Consider the following 25573-nt stretch of genomic DNA (forward strand, 5'->3'; position numbering starts at 1 on the left):
AAAAAAGTAGCTTGAGTGCCAAACCGTTTGAAAATGAAATTACTCAGTTTAAACAACGGCTAAATAAATCGAAATTTCTTTAAGATATTATATACATAATCAAAAGAAATTTCTCTAATTTGTAAAAGTGTTCATTAAAGAAAAATCTGATTTCGTATACAGAAATATAATTAGAGTAAAATAATACTCATGCGAATTTAATTTTATAAAAAAAGTCATTGTTTTATACAATAGGTATTATTTTATTCATTTACATTAATTTGTTGTATTTATAAAATAAGAAATTTATTCATTTAAAATGTTAAAGGCAATTATTTTGTTATATACATAAATTATGATTCTGTTATGAAAGAATACAATACATAAATTATATGCTTTTAATTATTGAACAGATAATTATAATTCGACAAAACACATTTTATGTTTACTACAAGAATAACAATGCACTGATGAAAGAAAAAGAAAAACAGTCGGATTCCTTAAGTCGAAGAGATTCTTTCTAAAAAATAATTCATATTTTTTATGGATAAGTTTATTTTCTGATTATAGCCAGAATAATATTTGTTCAATAAGAATGCTACTTATTTCAACAAAATCCCTTTGTACATTATTTTTAAAAATTTGAAAGGAGCTTAAAAAAATAACTCAGAATGTTGGATAATCAAAACTCTCCTGCACCATTGAAATGTGTTCACATAATTCATCAATGAGATAAAATATAAATTTACAAAATTAAAACGAATAACTTCAAAATTATTATTCAAAAGCAAAGATTTCGGTTAAAATTCAAGTTTCCTTTATAAATATTTTTACATGCTCTATCTAATATCTGAATCTGTAGCCAAATGTCAAATACAATTTTGTCAAAATGTCAATACCTAATTTTTAAGTTGTCTGAAAAAGAAAATAATTTTTTTAATAATAAATAAAACATCTAATATTTCTTTTAGTAATACTTTTTTTTAAATTCTGTGAATTCTGTCAAAATAATATATGCCTACCTTCAATAGTTTTTATGGAAAGCATTATTTTTTTTATTATCATTTAAAAATTTAATTTATATAAATAAAATTCTTCAATCTCTGAATTTTTTAAAAATCTATTGAATGAACTGTTGTGGCATTAGGGGATAACGGCCTTTGTTGCCATTCTCATCTCATTTCAATCGATCAATCATATAAATAAAATAAATAATTGAATTTTAAATATATTTTAAGATTTCAATTGCATGTACTGGAGTAACAAATAATTCTATGTATTAGGAATACTCATGTATTAATTCTATGTATTAGGAAAACTCATGTATTAATACTATGTATTAGGAATACTCATGTATTAATACTATGTATTAGGAATACTCATGTATTTATAGTATGTATTAGGAATACTCAAAATTTATTTTTTAAGTTTATTAATAAGCAGCAAAAAAGTAAACCTATTCATTAATACCTGAACATTTAATTTACAATCTGTAAAATTTCTGACATTCTTCTCTAGTTATCTTTACATTAACCATCAAATATCGTTTCGATCATCGATGCAGTTTAATAGAAAAAAAATAACTATCAAGAAGTCTAAGGCAAACTCTTTCTAACAGCACACGAGTGAAATCGTGTCAAGTAACGAAATTAGAATTTTTGTAAAGAAAACAAAACCGTTTTTGCAAAGCAATTTAAGGGGAAGGGGGGGGGGGGGGTAAAATTGTGAATATTCGAACATGTGCCAGGAAAAAAATAAGTTGTGATTGATTCAAAATGTTTTTTGAAAAATTCCTTGTCACTGTACTTAACTCAGCATGCGTATTTATACGTGTAATATATGAATACGCGTGCTGAGAGGTGCTGTAATGAATCTTTCAAATAAGTAATTTTTAAAATACAACGCTTTTGTTTATTATTTATTTTATACACATCATACACACACATTTTTTAAATAATAATATAAAAAATATATAAAAATATATATAATATATATTATTGCAATATAATCTATGCATTACGATTAATGTTAATAATCGGTTATATATTAACTAATTGCCTCAGGTGACCAGCTAGGTTCGGCAATTGCACTCTTTATATTTGTTTTCAGATAAATCGTTTAGATATGATTTCATGCCCATTATTAAAGCCAGATTAATTAAATTATTATTAAATTTATTGATTTTAAATTAGTTTGTTATTGAAGTTGTGTTATTTTAATTATTTTACATAAGTTCTATTTACTGTGTAAACGAACCTTTCTAATGGGAACAGTCCCATAACATCTTAAGGCTGCCAAAAATGTAATACATCTGAAATTCGATACATCTAAATCAAGCGATATTTTAAATTACTTTTTTAACTTTTCTTGCAGACTGCACAAATACAAATATGAAACGACCCGAATGCTTCAGTTTCCAAAAAAGCAAAATCTTATGAAAAATATTTGATGAAACAATAAAAACTGTTTGAATTTCAGGGCAACACTGTAATCTACTGTTACAAATTAGGTATAAAAAATATTTTTTTAAAGTGATAAAATTTAGCAAAACTCTTCACGATTTTCAAATTAACATCCTTAAAAAAGCATTTTTTTATATTTTTAAATTATGTAAAATTCATTTTTATACAGTAATATTTTGGAAGTTATCACGGAAAAACGACAAAATTCTACAAAATTTTATTTGAAATTCTAATTAGAATTTAAAAAAAAAATCCCTCCGACGTACACAGATCCGACATTAAAGGTAAACATGTGCAAAATTTGGTAATTCGAAGTAAAAGCTCCGCCTTGTAGAGCGCCAATATCCGCACATTCATCACTATTATTAGGATAGATAGATAACCGGTAAAAGTGATGAATCGATAGGATTTTTTATCATACAAAAAAAAAAAGTTCAATAATTTGATGATAGAGGGCGCTAAACACAAGCAAAACATACAATTCTACGAGAAAAATACTTTTATTTGCATGAAAGCAATTGTTTACATGCATATCACGCCAGTACTATAGTACTTGTTCTATGTGTCCGCCATCACCACAAATAACAGTTTGGAAGCGGGAGACAACACTGGTAACTGCATCATACAGCATATCCGGATGAATGCATGAGATTTCGTGGCGAATGGCTTCCTTTAGCTGCACTAACGAAGTTGGCCTATGGTGGTACACCCGAGACTTAAGGTAACCCCATAGCCAAAAATCAAGGGGTGTTAAATCTGGTGAGCGTGGGGGCCATTCATGTGTAAAGTGACGGCTGATTATCCGTTCTTCAGTAAAAGTTCTCAAAAATGCCTTCACTTCGGTGTCGATGTGAGGAGGTGCCCCGTCTTCCATGAATGTCACTGTGTCAAGGACATCGTGTTCCAATAAGGACGGTATCACTTCCTTCTGTAACATTTCCAAGTAACTTGTTCCATTAACTGAACATGTCTTCCATCCTGCTTTTTTACAGGGCTTTTCAAAGAAAAAAGGGCCTACAATAATGGATGCAGTGAAACCACACCAAACAGTAATCCGTGGTGAATGCAGGGGCTTCTCAGTGTAAGCATGTGGATTCTCATGTGCCCATATTCTACAGTTATGGGTATTAACTGCTCCATGAAAAGCAAAATGAGCCTCATTTGTCCACAATATTTTCAGCAGCCATCGCGGATCATCTTCAATTTTCGCCAAAGCCCAATTTGAGAATTCCAATCTCTTAGCTGTATCATTTGGTAAGAGCTGATGTAGCGATTGCAATTTGTATGGGTACAATTGCAATACACCATGAAGAATACGGTACACCGAAGTCTTTGGTATACCAGTTATTCGTGCCACTTCTCATGCGCTACTGACTGCACTTGTAGACAGTTCCCTTAGCGTGTCCATTTGCGAAGAGACATCGGGGGTACGGACTGTTGTTAAACGAGGTGCACCACTGCGTGGCCGATGACACAAACTTCCAGTTTCTTCGAAACGGCGTACTAGGGAAACAAGTCCAGCAGGAGTGATCGGACCTGAACCTTTCTTCAATCTTTTCTGGGTCCTAAACTTTCGTAAGGCTTCAGCCGCCGATTCGTTGCTGACATAAAACAACTTTACCAATAGTGCTTTATCCACCAGTGTCAACATCTTAATACAAACCTTTAGAAATGATGTGTCAATCGTTCACTCTGCCTTTCATAAAATTTTAATTTGCATATTTCCACTTGTGTGCAGCGCCCTCTATTGACAAATTTTTGAATTATTTTTTTTTTCTGTATTAAAAAAAAAAAAAAACCCTTCATGAGAATAATAGTTTCGCAAACCGCATTCAAATATACCCAGTCCTTCAATTTTTATAAATTTTTAAAGTATTTACAAATTTATGGGACACCCGGTATATATATATTACATTGTTGGACTTTCTGTCATCACGAAGTAATTGGGCTAAGATGAAAAAGCCAATAATGGAATATATATATATATATATATATATATTACAAAGACTGTTGCTTGAAATGAATGTAGCAGCTTGGTTATACAAGCAAGATTCAATACGTGGAGTTGTGCCAAACTTTACACCCTTTGTGTAAACTAGATCGACTTGAGAAATAAAAGGAATCCAATCCCTATTAAAATGTTCAACAACATAATCACATTCGATATATTGTATGTACACAACATAGTCACTACATAATATTAAACATTCAACAGAATTCTGTAGATATCATAATAATTCCTTGGCTTAAAGAAATTGGTTATAAATTACTTTTCGTTTCAATATCCTCAGATGACTACTTTTCGATGATTTCATCTCATTAAGGGGTGAGACGCGGAAAAAAGAACGCATTTCGGGAATTCATCATTCTTTGACCTTGATTTCCACCTTATTGGGTTTTTTTTTCGTTCAATTCCCCCCCCCCCTCATATATGTGAGTATAATGTAGGTTCTGGCCTTATTATTTTATTTTAATTTAATCAGCGAGTAATCCAAGTTTACTTTATTGTTAAATATAAACATTTCCTTTTTTTTTTTTTTTATCCTTCTTCTAACCCTTATTTTGATGAACTAAACCCACCTTAAGGCATGTGCAAAGGTGCGGAGGACTTTAGAATCCGTTGGCAAACAATAATGTTGCTGATATTGTACATTTCTTTCTGTTTATATATTTCAAAATTGAGGATGTAAATGCTTCTTATTATTATAAAAATTTCATATCCAGGTCAATTTAATTCCTGCTTCTTTTCATTTTAAATTTATTAAAGTACTAGCCACCGTTGGCGACCAGCCGGTTCGCCAATCTTAATGTTCGTTTAAATTCTATTAATTAAATATTTTACTCAATTCCTACTTGAATAGATTCTTCATCAAAATATTTTAAAACTTCAAATTTTGATAATTCACTCATAATATTATAAAGGCCTTCAGTCATAACGTAATATGTATCTCTCTAATTTTCTGAAAGCTCTCGTAGAATTTATGCTTTAAATTAAATTGGAAAGAATTAATCTGCTATTAATATAATAATATTTTTTACTGAAACAAAACTTTTTTATAATATGATTACTGATAACAGAGTCACTGAGCGTTTAAACTTTATGGGCACTAAAGAACTAAAGAATTTGTTTCTTAATTTATGTAATATCTCAAGAATTTGTCAACAAAATTTTTTCAGATTCATTATGAGCAGGTCTATTAATTAACAATGTTTAATTTCAAATGCATCAACCACTAAGAAAGTAAAATGAATCGTTTAAAATAATCGATCGAAAACAGGTTTAAAAAAAAAACTACTTAAAAAACAATAAACTTAAAACTATAAGCATACACAAAAAATATATAATTAACATAAATACAATTGAATTACAAAAGCATGCAACTCACCTAAAAATAATAATAATAAATAATTAATCATCCGTTCATAATATTGTCAACAATCAGAACACAATGCGCATACGTAAATTTCCAACGCCAGTTACGGTAACGCAAATGCGTTAATTTTTCTACGCCAGTTGGGGTAACGCTATGCAGATTAGACATTTTTAATTTCCTTTATTAGGTGTTAAGTCAAAAGTACTTCAGAATTAATCTGAAAGATCGATTAATTAACAATGTTTAATTTTAAATGCATAAAACATTAAGAAAATAAACAGAATCGTTTGAAATAATCGGCCGAAAAATGTTAACCCTAGCCTCATTACTGTTGGGGGGGAAAAAAAGAAAAGAAAAGAAAAAAACTGAAGCCTTACTCATTTGGTGTTGGGGAAAATGAAGATTTTTTGGCGGGAAAGTTAGTTTTTAATTAATAATTAAAAAAAATAGACCCCAGGTGCACATTCCCGACCTCAAAGGTATATATGTACCAAATTTGGTAGCTGTAGGTCAAATGGTCTGTAGAGCGCCAACACAAACAGATTGAGCTTTATATAAGTATATAGATTTAACTTCTTCCCAGAACAAAATGCTGAAGAAAAAGTTATTTTCAATTCTTAGCTACATTTTGATTTTTGAATTCCAGCTTCAAAGATATGATGAAAAACTTTATTTCAATTCCAAGGTATAAGAATGATCCTTATTTGCACCTAATCACTATGAAATAATATAGCAATATCAAATGAAAACTATGTTATTTTCACCAAACATAGATGCATTTTATAAAAAGAAAAAAAAATGTGATTGTTTCTAACTTAAGAATTTTCCTTCGTAATTCTAGAAAAGTGGAATTTTAACATGATGCGGAAAATATCTAATATGTATATCTGCTGTATATTCACAAGTAAATTAAAACAAAAATATATGAGGGGAAAAAAATCGCAATTTTATTCTTTCAAATCATATAAAAATACTGATTACAAAAAAAAGGCTCATAATTTGAGCACAGCACACATGATACAAAAATAAGCTCACAATTTGAGCACATGTAATACAAAAACAAGCTCACAATTTGAGAGCACACATTATAAAAATAAGCTCACAATTTGAGAGCACACATTATAAAAATAAGCTCATAGTTTGAGAACATACTAAAAAAGCTCAGTTTAAGAGCATACTATACAAAAATAAGTTCTGAATTTGAGAATAAATGATACAAAAATAAGCTTATAATTTGATCATGGACTGATTATTTAATACATGTATTGTGCTGCATTTCCAGAAATATATATACATTAAATAAAATAGAAAAACCACGGACAAAAACAAATTAAAAAAACCATGTATATAAACAAAGTGACTATACTTATAAATATCTACAATATTTACACTCAAAAATATATGGAGATTTAGGTATATTGGAAATCAATATTATAGGGGACACATTACTCAAAAATTGATAAACCAATTTTATTTTAGAATAACAAATTTTATTTTATTAATCCTTGCACTCATGTTGCCTTACTATTCACTATACCAAAATTTCAGATTTGTATTTAATAATTCAGGAGATATTATGCTTTTCATTTACAAGTAATTACTTTGGTAATCAGTTGGTTTGCAAGGATTACTGGGTGTGTTTATTTATATTAAATCTCTAATGTTTAATTAGATGTTCATGATCCTCTGAAGAAACATTTTTAAGCATTAAACTGTGGCAGACATAAAAACCATTTTATTTTAATAGTCTGACATGTGTTTAATTCATTGTGCTTGTAAACAAAATTCCAATTAAGTCAAGTCTCATATTATTATAGCGCTATGGAAAAATTGTCTGGTTTTTCTCTCTTCTAACTTTTGCAATTTATTGTAACTTCACAATCTTGTTTTTTATGTAAATAATGGAAATGAAATAGAATTATTTTTACTTAGTTGTCAACAACGGGAAGAGAAATCACACAATTAAATATTTGATGAAACACATGAAAATGCTTTGAATTTTAATTTAACAATGAAGTCTACTGTTGAACATTATGATAAAAAAAAAGCTAAAACTCAAGAAAAAAAATTGGATAACAATTAAATTATAATCACTGAAAAGACAATTTTTAAAAAATATAAAAATCAGTTTTAAACATTAATATTTTCAAAAGATAAAGCAAGGGGAAAAAAAAAATTAAGCTGCCAAAATTTCTATATTTTAAATATTTAAAAAAAATTCTGATTAATATTTTTAAAAATTGCATTAAGGTACATATCCCTATCTTGCTAAGCATATTTGTGCTGCATTTGATAGCTCTCACTCTGTTGGGAAGAAAACCAAAAAACAGATAAACAACTATCTAGCTTTATCACTAACAGTCATCACAATTGAAATATGTACACAATTAAGAAATTCAAAGGCTTTTTTTCAATGTTAGGCTTTTTATCACCACCATGTTTTAAATATTGTTTAGGTTTTTATTCTGGCTTAAGAAAAAGGTTTCAATTTACTGGAACTTGTTAATAATTATATGTACGATGAAACTGTGCATAAGCATTCATCTATTTAATCTTCTTTATATAGAAGATATAAAATGGGGTAGTACTAATTTTTTCTTATTTCTTACACTGTAAGTACAATTGTTATATTAACATTTAATATTAAATTATTGATATAATAATATGGGATTTGACTTAATTCGAATGGTTTACAAAAACAATGAATTAAATGTATGCCAAATTATTAAATAATATGGCTTTTATATTTACCATAATTTAATGTTTAAAATTAGAAATCCAAACATAGCTTTATGTAATATATTTTAGTGAATCTATAAATATAATTCAAAGAAAAAAATATCCATAATTAAAAAAGCAGAAAATATTAAAAAAGGGATTTAAAAAAAATTCAACTAAGAGATGGATCAAAATAACTTTTTCTTTTAATGTTCTGATTCTATTTAATGTTAAAATATAAAATCAAAATATTTTCATTAAAATTTCAAAAACATTAGTAATGTAATGTGTCCCCATAATCACCCATTGATCAATACCTTCGCTGCCACTTTCGATATTTTGGTGGATGTTTGTATACACCTCTGGCAATGCATTCAGCTCTCCGTGTGTTTACATAATCAACTAAAGGATCAAAAGTTTTTGAAGTAGCTGACCTAACTGCAATGCAAACAGTAAAATGTATTAGACACATCATAAAACTTAACCTAAAACATATATTACAATCAGAAGATTTATAAAATTAAATAATGAAAAGCACAGCATTACATACTAAAAAGATAAAAATCAAACAAATGTGATTCACTTATTAAATTGGTGTATATAAATTTGTTTAACATTTTAATGATATAATATTTATTTAATAGGATTAATCATTACTTTTGCTTTTTTTGAAATATGAAATGAAAAAAAAAAACCTGCAATAAAATTTTAATGATAGGTAATTAAATTTCTTTCATAATTGAATTCTATATAATAAGCATGCAAAGAGTTGTTTAAAAACAATGGATTAGCAATAAAAGTAAAAATAAAATAATTAACACTGGAATTTTAATTATCGTTCACTTGGTCTCAAAGCCTAAAAAGTCTATATATATTGGGTTGGCAACTAAGTAATTGCGGATTTCACTCATAGATGGCTTCAGTTGAATTTTTAGGTTTGCAGACGTAGTACAAATGTAAAACACATTTTGTTATTTGATAGTTGGCAATTCAGCTGTCAATCAGTAAAAAAAGTTCTTTGAACGGTTGCGTAGTTTTCGTTTGGCGTTCGTTGAAAAATGGAAAATCAAAAGGAACATTTTCGTCATATTTTGTTTTTTTATTTCCGCAAAGGGAAAAACGCATCGCAAGCTCATAAAAAGTTATGTGCTGTTTATGGTGACGAAGCCTTAAAAGAACGACAGTGTCAAAATTGGTTTGCCAAATTTCGTTCTAGTGATTTTTCACTCAAAGATGAAAAACGCTCTGGTCGTGCAGTTGAAGTTGATGACGACCTAATCAAAGCAATAATCAATTCAGATCGTCACAGTACAACACGTGAGATTGCAGAGAAGCTTCATGTATCACGTACATGCATTGAAAATCACTTAAAACAACTTAGCTATGTTCAAAAACTCGATACATGGGTTCCTCACGAACTGAAAGAAACGCATTTAACCACGACCTGTATTACGGAGGTCGTGATTTAACGCAACGCATTAACAGCTGCGATTTGCTAAAGAAACGTAATAAAAATTATCCATTTTTAAAACGACTGATAACTGGCGATGAAAAATGGATTGTTTACAACAATATCAAGCGGAAAAGATCGTGGAGCAGGTCAAGTGAACCAACTCAAACAACATCAAAAGCTGATATTCATCAAAAGAAGGTCCTGTTATTAGTTTGTTGGGATTACAAAGGAATTGTGTACTTTGAACTCTTACCACCCAACCGAACGATCAATTCTGATGTCTACTTTGAACAACTAACGAAATTAAACAATGCAGTTGAAGAAAAGCGGCCCAAATTGATAAATCGAAAAGGTGTTGTATTCCATCATGACAATGAAAGGCCACACACATCATTGGTTACTCGGCAAAAATTATTGGGGCTTGGTTGGGATGTTTTGCCACATCCACCATATAGTCCTGACCTTGCACCATCTGATTACTTTTTGTTTCGATCTTTACAAAACTCCTTGAATGGTAAAAATTTCAATAATGATGATGTCAAATCGTACCTGATTCAGTTTTTTGCTAATAAAACCCAGAAGTTTTATGAACGTGGTATTATGATGCTGCCTGAAAGATGGCAAAAGGTCATTGATCAAAATGGACAATACAATACAGAATAAAGTTATTTAGTTCTATGAAAAAATTGTCTTTGATTTTCTAAAAAAAAATCCGCAATTACTTAGTTGCCAACCCAATATGTATATATACACACACACACACACGCATAAAAAAAAAAGGAAAAATTATTTTTAAGCCCTCCTAAATCAGTTAACTGAATTGGTGCTCCTAATGGTGCATTATGAAAACATATGTCAAAGCAGCAACATTAATACTGAGAAAATACTTTCAAAGATATATTGGGGAAAACTTTGTTTGAATTGTAAAAGCATATTATTAACTAAAACACTGCTTCAAAATTAATTTGCTTGTTGTTCCATGAAGAGTTAGGTCGATTTTTTTTTCTCCTTTTTAAAAGACATAAAAAATTAGCACCAAAAAAAAATATTATTACATAGTTTAGATTATGATACTGCATTTTTATAGGAAATTAAAGATATTATTACAAACGTGAAGGAAATTATAGATGAAGTTTATTTGGCTTCTTTCTGATTCACATTGGTTAGCATCTGTTGGGATATCAATAACAGAAATGTCTCTAAATTGGAATATCTGCAAAATGAATATCCTCATCTATCGACTTTTCAGTAGGAAGATCAGCAGACTGCTGAATTTCAGAATTAGAAACCGGGTAAACATGTTAGAATTCAATATCAGCCATGATGATAGGCATGTGTTGATTGAAAGAATGAAGTATGGCATGAAAACCTATCAGGAATGAAAGCATTTCAATATTTAGGGCTTGAAGAGCTAGCTGGGAACATCTGCTCACTATTACCAAGACATCCTTCATTGTTTATTTCAATCAAAAATGTCTGGCGAACTTTTGGCAGAATCCACTTTTTAGAAGGATGTCTAGAACTTATACCCTGTGGTAAAAATACTAGGGTAAACTTTGTTACTGGTGCTTTTTCAATTTGTGATTAATTAATTTCAGCTTTTGATAAGGCACAAGCAGACATAGGTTAAAGAGTTTTCTTTATATTTACAATGTGTGAAAACTCAGCATTTTAACCAAAAATGAAACATTACAAGACACTCATTAAAGAAGATTTTCATTATAATGAACCAGTATACCATCAGATGTTAAGTAGATGAATTCCTTATGAATTTAGAGTAAAAGTTCAATAAGGGTAAAAATGATTTAAGCTCAGATAGCATTTAATGAAGCTATCTTCTTAAGGGTGGAATGAATACCACTTTCAGAAATTATATGATATCAAATTTCAGCATTTCTTTTGAAAAACTGCCACTTATCTGCATTTAGTTTAGCATTATACTTTTTGTAATCTTTATATTAAAGCCCCCATTGTGGAAAAATATTTTACTTCAGTAGTGATGAGATCAAGATATCATTTTGGAAAAATGCAATTCTGTGTATACCTTGTAATATGTGCTCCATAATTGACTGAAAAGTAACTGCAGCAGCAGATATACCATACATTAATCTATCAAGTATAAAGATTTAGCTTCAGTTAGTATGATTGTAACAGGTAAGTTTAGTAAAATATTTACCTCTCCTCAAAGCAGCAAAGGTATTTTATTGAGTAGGAAATTGTAACTCATTAGGATCAAAATACTTGTTTATAGTTACCTTCAAATCACCACTCAATCTCGCAGAATCAGCAATAAGCATCGACCACTTATTCAACAAATTACTAAATATTATCTATCAATCATTTAATATCATCCAATAAAGCATTATAATATTCAATCAATTGATCATTTACTTGAAAATATGCAAACTTATTAAGTTTCACAATATTGTTCACACAATTCAGAAGAAATTAAAAATATATATTTCCAATTTAGCTAGAATACTGATAATCAATTTTTTTCAAAGAGCTGGCTGGTTGATCAACTTTCACAATAGTAAATGGTAACTTATGATATTGATTGTTACATTGCATTTCGATGAGGACTTCTTCAACCATCGAGATCTCCTCTTCATTGAACTATCTCAATTTTGATAATGAAGCTCCAAGTAAATTATTCTTTATCCATATCTTTGATATCATGTAAGCATCAATGGCAGTTATCAAGTTCCATATTTGTGTGCTTACCATCAGCAATAATAGAAATAAACTACTTCCTTCTGCTTGAAATTTTATTTATAGAATGCACAGTATAGATTAGATAGTCTCAGAATCACATTCAACCATTTCGACTTCCTTTTTTTTTTTTTTTTTTTTTTTTTTTATATACGGGCTTTTATTTATAGTCATATAGACAAGTAATATATATGTAGATTTCCCACATGCATGACATTTTATGGATTCATATTTGCAATTAGCAAGCTGATAAGCAGCCCAGCATTGGAAATATTTAGAAAAATGCATACCCTGTGTATTTGAATAGTTGATATATATTTTTATTTAATTTTCTGAAGAGCTCTGATGAAATTAAAAATTTATATAGTACGAAAAAAAAAGGACAAATTTTACATTATAGAAAAAAAAGTTACAAAAGTTTGAAAATATTGATTTTACTCCTCAATATAACATTTCAAAGCAGCAACATTAATACTGAGAAAATATTCTCAAAGATATACTGGAATAAGCTTTATTTAGATCATTAAAGCATATAACTAACCAAAATAGTGCATTAAAATAAATTTGCTTGTTCAATTTTGAATTATATTTGTTTTTCATAAAGATATTATAAATCACTATTGATAAATTATTATAAAATAATAGATATTACAATCCATGTACCTAGGGGACATTTTAAACATTCATAATGTTTCCATTGTTTGACTTATGTAACTTTGAAACCAAATTAATGTTATTCACAATCAGCAAATGTTTAAAAATTTCAAACATTGCAAATTTCAAAAAGTATTTGATTTCATAATTTACAATGTTTCTAATTCTCATAATCTTATCAATAGTTTCCAATGAAAAAAGGAAATTGAGATTAAACAATCAGTTACTGTTATCCCAGCAATATGAAAGCATTTTGTGCTTCAAGAACATGGATATACCTTTTGTTTTTACATTATTACAATTGAAGTATAAAAAATTAGAGATTCTATATATGATAAATAAGGATGTCTACTGTAGAACTGCAATCATTACAACAATTGACTTAATAATCTCAAACTAATCAATCTAAATACTCCAATGATAGGAGACAGCCCAATGCAGTGAACTTACTTCTTAATGTCAAAAAAATAAAAATCGTTCCTTAAAACACAGCAAATTTCAGTTGTTCACATTTTATGCATTTGAGCCATATTTATATTTTTGCAAGAATTAATGTAAATTATTATTTGGAACGCAAGAGATACTGCATGTTACTTTGCTACAATGAACATTATTCTTAAATTTTTTTAATATCTTATATAAATAGCTGCATTAAATTATTACATAACCCCCACAATGTCATTTTTGATTCACCTACAATACAAAATCTTTAATTTTCAGCAATTTTTTTAATCATAAGTCTTTTAACTTAATTCAATTATTTATATTTTTATAGCATGAGAAATAAAAAACTAATTTTTTTTTAATGTAGCATTGTTCTGTATCATTTATTTTCTCAGTGGATATAAATTTTAAATTAAAACTAGGGTAAAAAAAAAAAAAAAGAGTACAAACTTTACATAATAGAAAAATTAAAGGAGCTATAAAATCGGTGGCAAGAGAATCAACTCTTTAACACAATGCTAATGAAAGAACATAGTGTATAAGACACAAAAAAAATTTAATCAAAACAAGTTTTACAAAAGAAAACTGTTATATCACTAACATATTTAATTTTTTTCTGGAGTAATTAAAGTTTGTAAGAATAAATCTAAGTCTTTAGTTTCAATTTTTTAAAGATATAAAATAGAAGATAAAGATTTACTACATTCACTACAAGATTTGAATGAATCTACAACAAAATGCAATAATAAAAATAAAGAGTTTTTGTAATAAGAAAATAATTTTTATATCAAAAGAAGAATTCATTAGCTATTAAAATATAAGACTTTGAATATATGTTATTTATACCATCATTTGCATAATTTAGGTTAACACAATAGAAAATTGGAATGTAAAATGAGGTATTGATTTGAAATTTTTGAATTCTCACTAAACAACATAAGTAACTTTGCAAATACATACTCATATTATTATTATTATTAAATTATCAAATTATAATTATATTATTATTTTCTTTCTCTTCTTTTACACATTTTTTAATGCAAGTTTTTAGACAAAACCTACAAACTATTGGCTTATTAACTATACTTTTTATCTTTGTCATTAACTATGTAGTCATTATGACTTTCACAGTTTAGTTTAATATCCTGCTTTGAAGATAAACAAAATTCAGTTTTGCTATAGATTTCAAAACTTTGAATCATATTCAGAAGTTCAGGACAAAACCAGGAATAAGCACAACACATTGAAAACTTTTTGCCACTTCAGCTTGAAAACAATTGATTCACAATGGCAGATTTCATATGTCTTTATAACATTTAGAGAGAAATATAGAATTACAATAAATAATCATCATTCATCATTATTGAAGTTGTATAAGACAACAAAAATAACAATATGACATTCAATTCGTTAACATTAAAAATAAGTTTTTGTTAAAAAATTTATAAAAATATGTAATTTTAATATATGCAGTCTTTTCGAAGCTATCACAGTAAAATCTAACATTGCTGCATAGGGGGGGAAAAAAGAGAAAAAGACGAAGAAAGAAAATGATAGAAAAACTGCGACACTAAAAATGTTTTTAAAAACACAAAACTCAAAAACATTATCATTCATATATATATTAATATAATAAATGTATTTTTGATGATAATAAAAAGATTATATAACGAAATATACCTTCATCATCTTCTTTAGAGGCATCTGTATCTTTCCTCTTGAGGCTCTCCAAGAACTCCAGGTAGTCAGGATCTAAAATTAAAATGTAATAAAGAAAAAATCTGCAATACAATTATTATAAAATTAATAATTATAAAAATGAAAGTTAAGAGAATATCTCAACATAATTACTAGCAATCATATAATAACTGTGAACACTCTGGGCAATCAGATTTGATAAATCTAGACTTTTACAGTTAAGCCCCACTTTCAAATGAATCAAAACTTTATTATCCCCCCCCCCCCCGCTCAGAAATGCAATTTGAACAGACAAATGTGTCTTTAATCAAGACAAAAGCTTCAATTGCTAAAATGATCACTTTTTAAATGAAAAACAATCTTTTCATGACAATTCATCATCAGTAACAATTTTACAGAAATATGTATTGAGGCATTTTTTAAGAATTTTGATTGATCCCATTTTACATAAAAGTATGCCAAAAGATACCTAATTGATTCTTTGTCATTTCATAGCACTTCTAAAAATGTAATTGCAACTAATTTATGCTTCTCTACACCATGTATGAGTTGAAAGACGATGGTTTGTGTTCAATTCCTTGATGGCGACTAAGCTTCTAAGAAGTTGATTTTCTTCTTATATTACCTTTGATGTCTGTGAACTTTTTTTACAGGATTGTTAAGATTCTTTTATATATAAAATATCTCCTGTAGATGCTGCAGATCATCACTGATTAATTTAAAATCTCTGTCTTCATGTCATAGGTGATGACATGAATGACATTTATCTAAGTATGGTTAGAAGAAATGAAGGCTAATGAAGGCATTATATTTCTGCACTTTTATTAACTTTGTTATACAGACAAGTTCAAATACCAATCTTGTATATGGAAAAATAGTCAATGAATTTGCCTATAATATCTCAGCAAACTTCACAGATTGAAAATTAAAATTATGTGTTTCTGGATGAGTGAAAGAAAAACATTTTACTTACTTGCATCAATTTTTTTTTTCCCCAATCTGATGTAAAATTTAATTTTTGTAATTATTTGTTGTCAACCTGTACAGAAACTAAATTATTTTCCCACTTTAAGTACCTTATTTGATAAAGTTTTGTAATTAGCAGTATATGTCTAATTGAAACAGTGAATGTTTGATTTTAGTTCTTGCAATATTTATTACTCAAAAACTACTTATATAGATGGAAATATTAAATTATCAATAAATAATAATAAAAATAAATGATAAATTATTAAATGGTCCTAATTAAATGGTTAAGGACTCACTCAAAGATTAATCCATGCTTTGTTTTTAAAAGGTTTGAATTACTTTTTTTTTTTATACAGATTGTCTGCGATGGATTTAAAAATTATCCATATAATAAAACAAATTACTAACTTCATATACTAAAAAAACTTGGGTTATTGTAATTGGGTAATAACATACATCATAGAGCTGATATAATCTCAATTTATATTTATAAAACACTTACCATCGTCAATTGATCCACAAAGGTAATCTTTTGAAGCAGGTTCTTTTGGAATTTGCGCAAAAGCAGTGAACTCCACAATGGCTTTGCACTTCGCCCCTATAATTAGAAGACATGCATTAAGAATAATTGTAAAAATAAAAATGTAACATTAACAACAAATATGTCAAAAGAATATAATTACCTTTTTCACATTGGAAGACGTATCCATCATATTGTTTCAAAAACAAAACCGCATCCTCCCTGTTAGCAAAGTTGATGTACGCTGTAGCATACCTATTTTCATTATATCTAATTAGAAAAAAGAAAATTAGAACTAAATCATCATATATATATTTATAAATAGCCAAAGGTGTATGAAGTTTCACACATTAAGGTGATTTTTTTTATATGTAATTTAAAATCCTGATTATAATTATTCTCCAAAGGAAAAATAATGTAATTATAAAAATTTATATTATCAAGTTATGAGAAAAGTCACAAATCTTTAATAAAACAAAAAATTACAATCTTCCACAATATTTAGAGCATAAATTATGCATAATTGTTGATGCTTCAATATAAACAATGTCAAAGCTAAGATGATCTAAATGGAAGAAAAAAGGTAAAAATAAACAGCATGTATATACCATGTTTAGATAAAAATTTAAATGTTATTTCTAATACTTTCCGATAGAAAATAAGAAACTTTCAACAAAGCATCAAAGTTTATAGTTTCTGGTTTTTTATAAGAAATTTAGTTTTAATTAATATAATATGTATTAATGACATTTAATTCATTCAAGCATTATCCATAAATTCTCAATACTTGCTTTGAACTAACAGATCAAAAAAGCAAAATATACAAAACTGAGATGATTTGAGAAAATTTAAGAATATTACTAGAAATAATGAAATACTAGGAATTTGCAATAATGTTTAGGCTTTATGGAAAAAAGTAATTAAAGATAGGAAAATAATTCCCAATAATGTTCAAAAACAAAGGAAATAATAAATAAAATAATAATTTGATACCTTTTCATTCAAGTCATACTTTTTAAAAACATTGTTTTGTTTGCCTACTACATTTGATCTGGAAGTAGATTTAATATCTATAACTATATACAAAAACTATGTTCATTGTTTTAAAATTAAATTTCATTCTTTTATGTACCAACACTGGTTTTTAAAAGAAATAACAGCTGCATATTCTTGCATTCCTAATTATAAGTAGATTTTAAAAGCTATTTAGGCTAATTTTGTATTATGGTTTCATAAGTTTCACAAAATCATTAAAATTTTAATGTTAATGTACAGATTTTCTTACAAGCCTAAGAGCTATATTAGCAGCTTCAATCAAAGAAATGAAGCAGGGCTCCCATAAAGCATGGCAACTACATGAATGGCCCATAAATTAGAAGAGATTATAGATGAAACTACGATTTTTGAGATACTAACATGATGAACAAAAATGAAATTTACTTACTCTTTGCTTGCCTCTACAAAATATTTGTAGTCATGGGCAGGCAAAGGAGATACAAGTTGGAAAAAATACTCGCCAGTCATCCCAGGAGGTAGATGGCGAATTGCCACCTAAAAATAAATCAAATTTCAGTTTGCAAAGAAAATATATTAAAATTGATCATATACACAAATTAATATTCACACCAGAAAATTAATAAATACCTTTGTTGTAGGAAGAATATCTTCTTCTTCCTCACTTTCAGATATATCCTCATTTATTTGAGGATCATGTGCGTTTGCTTTTATTATCCGACTTGCATGCCGGGGAATCTAAAGAGATTTTAAAATAAATAAAAATCATTTAGTTTAAAAATGTAATAAAGATTAAATTCATTTTTATTTCACAAGAGTAGTCTTTAAGACAAACTGGTTTTTGCTCACATAAATATACAGTATAATTTAGTTATGTTACTTTTTTAAATCTTGTCCCCTAAAAGCATTATCTACTACAAAAGACTATGATAGGAATTAAAAAAATATAAAAAGACATAGCACACAGAAAGCATATTTTAGCATAATTTTAATACATAAATGGTATGAAAATATAATGAATGCTTGGCATCAAAAGAAATCAATTGAAATAAGTCAAATAATAGGCAGAATCATCATCAATGCACCAGGCTGGTGCATGAAGCTATAGCTGCTATTCGACATCCAATCTGGTCCAAAGTACCGCTAAGAGCATCTCCAACTCAGCTATCTAAAGGAACTTCTTTCCTCAATAGTCATATGGCGCTATCTGTGCTTATTCTTACCATTTGGTACAAATATCATTGGAATTCCACAGTTATCATTTGGCGGCATTCTAAATTTAAATCAAATCCATTTCCAACTGCATTTTCTTTTTTAAATAGTTTGGCAAAAGTTTTATTATTCACTTCAATATTTGAAAATATAGTTAGTCAATAAATTTTAAAAATCTGTTTTAGGTAAGTAGATCGGAAAGCACTTAATTTTCATTCTTGTGATTTAGTAAATTTTAGAGTTTCACTACTATATAGAATAAATGCTAATATTGTTGCATCAGCATATGTAATTAGAGTCTACTGCATATATTTAAGATCTTCCTGAATATATGCATTGTTTCGAGTAAATGATGGGTTTCCCTAAATTTAGTAACATATCACTTTACAAGTGCCACTCAATTTCACCATTCAAACTGCAAGAAATGGGAAAAAATGCCAGTTTCTTCGATATTTTGCTTCACTAAAACTGAATCATTACTTTCAATACTAATTTTCAAAAAATTTTATTTGTCTAAATTTATTTCCATATCCAACTGCTTGGCAATATTCCAGAATCTGTCTTGTCCCTTAATGTCTGCAAGTCTGAAGTCAATAAAACACTATCATCAGTAAAAATTGTCTTTCAAGGTGAAAATAAAATTCCATTGTATTCCTGTTTAATTTATTTACTATGAATATTTTAATGGCTGTCTTCTTATAGTCTGTAATATATTCCAGATTACTAACATGCAATTCTGATAGTGTGCTATTTATGATAACATCCTATAGTTACAAAATATGGGTTTTCAATGAAATTGATCAAAATTTCAGAAAACAGGGGTGTTTGTGGGACCCCAAAAAATCCCCGGAAACTTTTACGGACTTACTACCGACATTTTGGAGTTTCGAGAAGGGGGGGGGGGAGAAATGAAAAATTACGATTATGAAGTATTGAATGACCTAATTATAAAAGTTCAATGAATTACTTTTTTTGCAAAATTAATAATCATTAATTTTGCAAAATTAAGACCTTTGAACCCAGGTCACGTGATCGCACATCTGGTCGAACGAAGTCTCTCCCTTTTTTTTCTGCCGCGCCTACTTGCCGAAAAGAATCCAGAAGAGAATGTCCGAGAACCGGGGGAATGAGTCATAACTCGCAATAAGGAAAGAACAAAAAAGAAGTTTTTTCCCCCTTTTCACGCATTATCACTGCCTTTGGAGAAAGAAAGGAAAAGTTTTCACCACACACACTGACCTTGCGTTTTCTGCTTTCAAAGCAAACAAAATTACTCAGATCAAAATAAATAATTCATTATTATTCCTACTTCCTTTTGAACGACGATCCCCGGAATTTCCGGGTATCGAAGTTCAAAATCCCCGGAGCACAAACACCCCTGAGAAAATCCATAGAAGTTCAATATTTTAGAAAAGCAGTCTATCAATATTCTTAAATCTATGAAAGTTATATTAAGTTTGATTAGTTCAATATATTGCCTAAGGAAGGCTCAATGGCTCTCTAAAAATATGAAATTAAATAAAGATTATTTTTTATTCTAATCATTCATAATGTTAGTTTAAGAAACAACTCCATAATATTTAACTAATTATAATACATATTTATAACAAAAAGAATTACAAATTGATTGCTGTAAAATATTTTTTGTCTAAAATAAAAAAATTTCCCAATATCTTACAAAAAATACCCTGAAATATAAAATGGCTCTGTAATTATACAAATTAATACAATATTTTCAAAAGTAATCATTAATAAAGAATCTTACAATTTTACTAAATTTGAAACAGGGCGTATAGTAGTATAACTGGTGCAAAAATTAAGTACTTTTAAACACCTTAGCAAAAGAAAAAAAATTAAAGCACACTTCTATAAGCATTTATATGTAAATTGTGCATTTTCCTAGCATAGGATGTTTTTTTTTTTTTTTTTTTTTTCTGTTTTATAATAATACATAACTTTCAAAAGAAAAAAAAATTAGCAATTGATTTAAATTGCTTATTTTCTGCATTTTTATATTTATTTCTATACACTTTTATTGTAAAATTATGCTTTTTTTAGTTTGCTATTTAGTAATTTTTTTTTTGCAATCTCATAAAGCTAAGAATTGGAGCATTCCTATGGCTATCAAAGTACAACTGGCAAAACTGTCAGGAAATTGATGATAGACCAATATCCTGTTCTAAATAAATTTTTTAGATAATTTTTAATTAAAAGTAATAGTAGTGCTTACAAATGATCAGACTAAAAAGAAATTGTTTAATCGCCTCTTTCTTCTAAAGTTTTATTAAACTCTTTTTTGAACCTTAAATGCTCAATAAATAAAGCGTTTTCACTTGTTCGCATATGTAATGTTTGGCAAGTGTTTTGGCGCTTAATCCTTGACATGAGGTTGAAAGTACCCGGAATTCCAATTTGGTTTAGATGCCTTCTCCTTAACTGATTAAAAAAAAAATTTAACTCAAAACTACACTTTTTGCCACAAAATTACATAACAAACTTGATATATTTAAGATATTGCATTTTTGAGTTATCGCATTTACATGTTTCTAAAAATACAAACCAGCAGACAGTCAACTCAAGGTTGGGTTTGGCTCACAATTTGATAGATTCCTATAGATGTTAAATCTGTGCACCGAATATAGTCTATCTACCCCTCTTCCTTTTGTAATTATTGTGTTATTTGAAAAGCTGAACTTCATCTGAACAGATTTGACTCAAAATTTGACATAATTCGGCAAATTTGATGTAAAGGCTGTTACTAAATTTCAGCCATGTAGCTCAAAAAACTTTTTGAGTTTACTTTATAACAGACAAATGACAAACAGATTTTAAAATAATGTGTTTTTCAAACTCAGGAAGATCTAAATTGTGGAGATTCGTCAAAATCTCTAGTTCGAATATTTTAGCGATTACAACTTTTTCTATACTATGTATATGTATAAACTGTGTCCAAAACTAATTTCTCAAAAATTATTAAAACTCAAGAAAAAAATTCATTTACTCATACAAAATTTTTATAATTGAATAGTTATTTTTGTAACATTTAAAACAGTGCTAAAACAATTTTTGTGTGATAATATGCTTTGATGTTATGGTGAAAATATGTCAAAACTCCGGTTTTTTATTTTTAAAATTAAACTTTGAATTAAAAGTTTGAGAAATCCGTTTTTAGTAGACCTCTAATTCCCCCAAAGTATCTTCCCAAATTTCACGTTCCAGGCTACAATGACTTATGGCGCACCTTACTGAGAACAAACCTTTATATATTAAGAGGTGTCAATGAAAAAAAAAAAAAATCTATAATAATTATGAATTGAAAAAAATTATAAGAGGATAAAATCAAAGCCTTAGAAAAAAAAGAACATTTTTTTTATTTCTTAGAAAATTTTTAAGCACCATATCCTGCATTTTTTCCCCTTAGTCAAAAAACTAAAATTTGGCAAGGTTGGTCCAACAAATAAAATTTTTCAAATGAATGGGGACATGGGAAAAAAACACCATGAAAGATACCAGGATCATCGAAAATCTAAGGCTTCAAGTTGAAATTTTATTATATTAGATTTTACAAGCTTGACTATTGTACAAGTCATACTAGCTGTAACAAATCGTACATGCAATTGCTCCAAAACAGCATATTAATGAGAATGATGATCGAATTTGTAAGCACTTTTCTCATGTTCAATGTATCTTTTTGGCACACCAAATTCATCTTTCAGTTTTCTTATCTTACGCTCATCAGACCAATTTGCATATTCTTCTTTAACAACACATAACAGTTTTAATACTTACCTACTAAGCATATCTTAAATAAATTCTTCAATATCTAAAACACTTAACATTGAAGTTTGAACGTTTTTCAAACTGCAATAAGTACAACACAGTAAGTATTTCCTATTGCCCTTTCTAGATAACTAATCTAGTATTTTAATAAATGGCAATGTGAATTCCTGAAGAAAAAGGCAGCAAAAAAAGAAAAAAAGAACCATTAATCATTATTTTAATATTTGCTAGATCCTCTGGATTCCTTCTTCGAATTATTCCCTCTTGTTGGTTTTCTTTTTTGATATATCCAGTAAAGAAGCCTTTACAATAATGATTTCAAATTAACATATTCAACTAGTAGGAAAAGATAAAATGAAAAGCTTCCTTTGTTCTTCACTAGAAAATTGAGCACTTTTTAAAAGACCTTTTCTCAATATTATGCACTTTTAAGGTGCTTAAAAATGTTTTTCAAATTTAAGCACTTTTCATGATGCTACACACCCTGTTGAAATCTAGGAAAAGTTGTTCTGAAGTCCACATTACCAAACAATTGGTAACCAAATTTATAGTACTTTTTTTAAACATATACAAAAAAAAAAAAAAAAAATCACCATTACAAAAAAAGCAGATTAATAAAATAATATTTACCTTTTTGAAAGAAAGTATTTCTTCCTCGTCATCACTCTCTAAATAATCATCTTCAAAGAAGTAACTATAGAAACTTTCGTCTTCCATCTTTCCAAATGAGCTAAAAAAAAAAAAAATCAATATCATTTATTCTAAGCCAGCTATATATAATATTTGTAATATGAAAAGCTTTCCAATTTACTGGATCTCCAACATAGCTAATGTCTCATTTTATATAGATGTCAGATAATAAATTAACATTAAAGAAGAAACGATATATCCTCTTTCATATACTTCTTCCATTACGAATTCTGTCTGATAATTCTATAGAAATAACTGAAGAAATTAATTTTGTACTATTGCCTACAATAGGCAAATAGAATAAAATTATTATTGAAAATAACTAAACTTAAAACTAGTTCATTCAAAAATGTGTGGAATAAAAGTCCTCCTTAAAAATGATCCTTAGATTAAAATAAATGCTATTAAAATGCATCCTAATATTTTAATTTGTATAATCAGTATTGCCATCAACTAATTTTTTAATTGACATGCAAATATGTGCAATAAATTCAATTTTGCAGATAGACGACCTCAAGCAGTAATTTTAAAATACTAAGTGCAAAAGAATTGTAAACTATAACTACCGGTGGAAGTAAAGTAAAGTAAAAAAGATTATTCAAATAAAAAATTGCAAAAATATTTTAAATCAATTCAAATTATAATTACCTAAGCACAAATATCTACACAACGATTCAAACAAACCCGCCACGTGAAACTCGCACAACAAATGGAGACTCGTTAACCGGAGGACGCTTGAACCCCCCATTTGAAGTTGAAAGGGGGGGAGCAGTGGGGGGAAGCAGCACTGGAGGACGGATTTCATTCCGGTAGTGATGGAAATGGGGGAATCGATGTATGGTTGCTTACGGAAAAGCTTTTTTCGCCAAAAGGTAAAAATTTATTTACACGCCAAGGATGAAGCGCATTTTTGGAATGTATAGGGTGGAGTGTGGACGAATGTCGGTTGGATCTATGATGAAGGCAGACCTTATTTATGCACGATCTTTTTTAATAAAAGAATAATACCGTGTTATAATATATTTATTTTTGCTCATAATTACGTTTTATGAATCTAATTTTTGACTAGAAATTAAGATTGACTGTGGCTGAGAACAGTGGGAAAGCTGAATTTTCTACAGACGTCTTCTATTTATAATTAATTAAATGGCAAGAAACTAATATGTTAACTCATAATTAAATTCTAACTTCTATTGGTTTGTTAAAGGAAATTTAAAGTTTTCACAAAGTAATGAAATGAATTTACAAGTTTCATTTAAATTCTTCATGGAAGCTAAAAATGATGCTTTATTCGGAATACAAATTCGATGTAGTTTTAATTTTATTTCTTGCAATTTGGCTGTGTTCATTGGAAAGTATTTTAGTTTTTTTATACTATTAATTTTAATGCTCATATTTTGTTTGTTTGTTGTTGTACAAAGCTAAATGTTTTTTTAAAAATTAGCTAAAAATTTTTTTAAATGATGCTTTTAAAAAATTATATATATATTTTTACCTAATTAAGTAATAAATTAGTGTTATAGAGCATTTAAAACATTTTTTATAACTGCAGGCATGCTTTTTATTTTTATATTTTGCATTTATATAAGCATTTATATTTTGTGGTCTAAAAATTGCAATAATAAAAATCTGTAATCTCTTTCTTGCAATTTTGTCCATTCTTTTTTTTTTTTTTTAATGTTGATAATGTGCATGATGAACTCTTTAAAATTTGTTTTCAAATTGAATAATTCATACTTGTAAAAATATGCATTGTGAAGATATATATATATAATTTTAGCTAAGTTTTTGATAAAATATGGCTTATTCTCTGTTAAGAAAGTATGATAACCAAAAATCCTCAAAGGAATCATCAAAATATTCAATATTTTCTATTTAATAAAAAACTAATTTT

At 28.1% G+C, this 25573-nt stretch overlaps 1 protein-coding gene across 1 annotated transcript; it reads right to left on the reverse strand.

Annotated features, from left to right (window-relative positions):
- Window positions 1-7138: 7138 nt before the first annotated feature.
- On the reverse strand, window positions 7139-24391 carry LOC129968892 (regulator of nonsense transcripts 3A-like). Its single transcript, XM_056083224.1, has 8 exons — window positions 24328-24391; window positions 23620-23719; window positions 18628-18735; window positions 18428-18534; window positions 17147-17253; window positions 16966-17061; window positions 15477-15548; window positions 7139-8971 (listed from the first exon to the last, which is right to left on the reverse strand). Exons 2-8 carry the CDS (start codon window positions 23704-23706, stop codon window positions 8844-8846), a joined length of 705 nt encoding a protein of 234 aa, XP_055939199.1. The 5' UTR covers window positions 23707-23719; window positions 24328-24391; the 3' UTR covers window positions 7139-8843.
- Between the last annotated feature and the right edge of the window lie 1182 nt (window positions 24392-25573).

Source organism: Argiope bruennichi, chromosome 5 (genome assembly GCF_947563725.1).
Source record: "Argiope bruennichi chromosome 5, qqArgBrue1.1, whole genome shotgun sequence".
NCBI classification, from domain to species: Eukaryota; Metazoa; Arthropoda; class Arachnida; order Araneae; family Araneidae; genus Argiope; species Argiope bruennichi.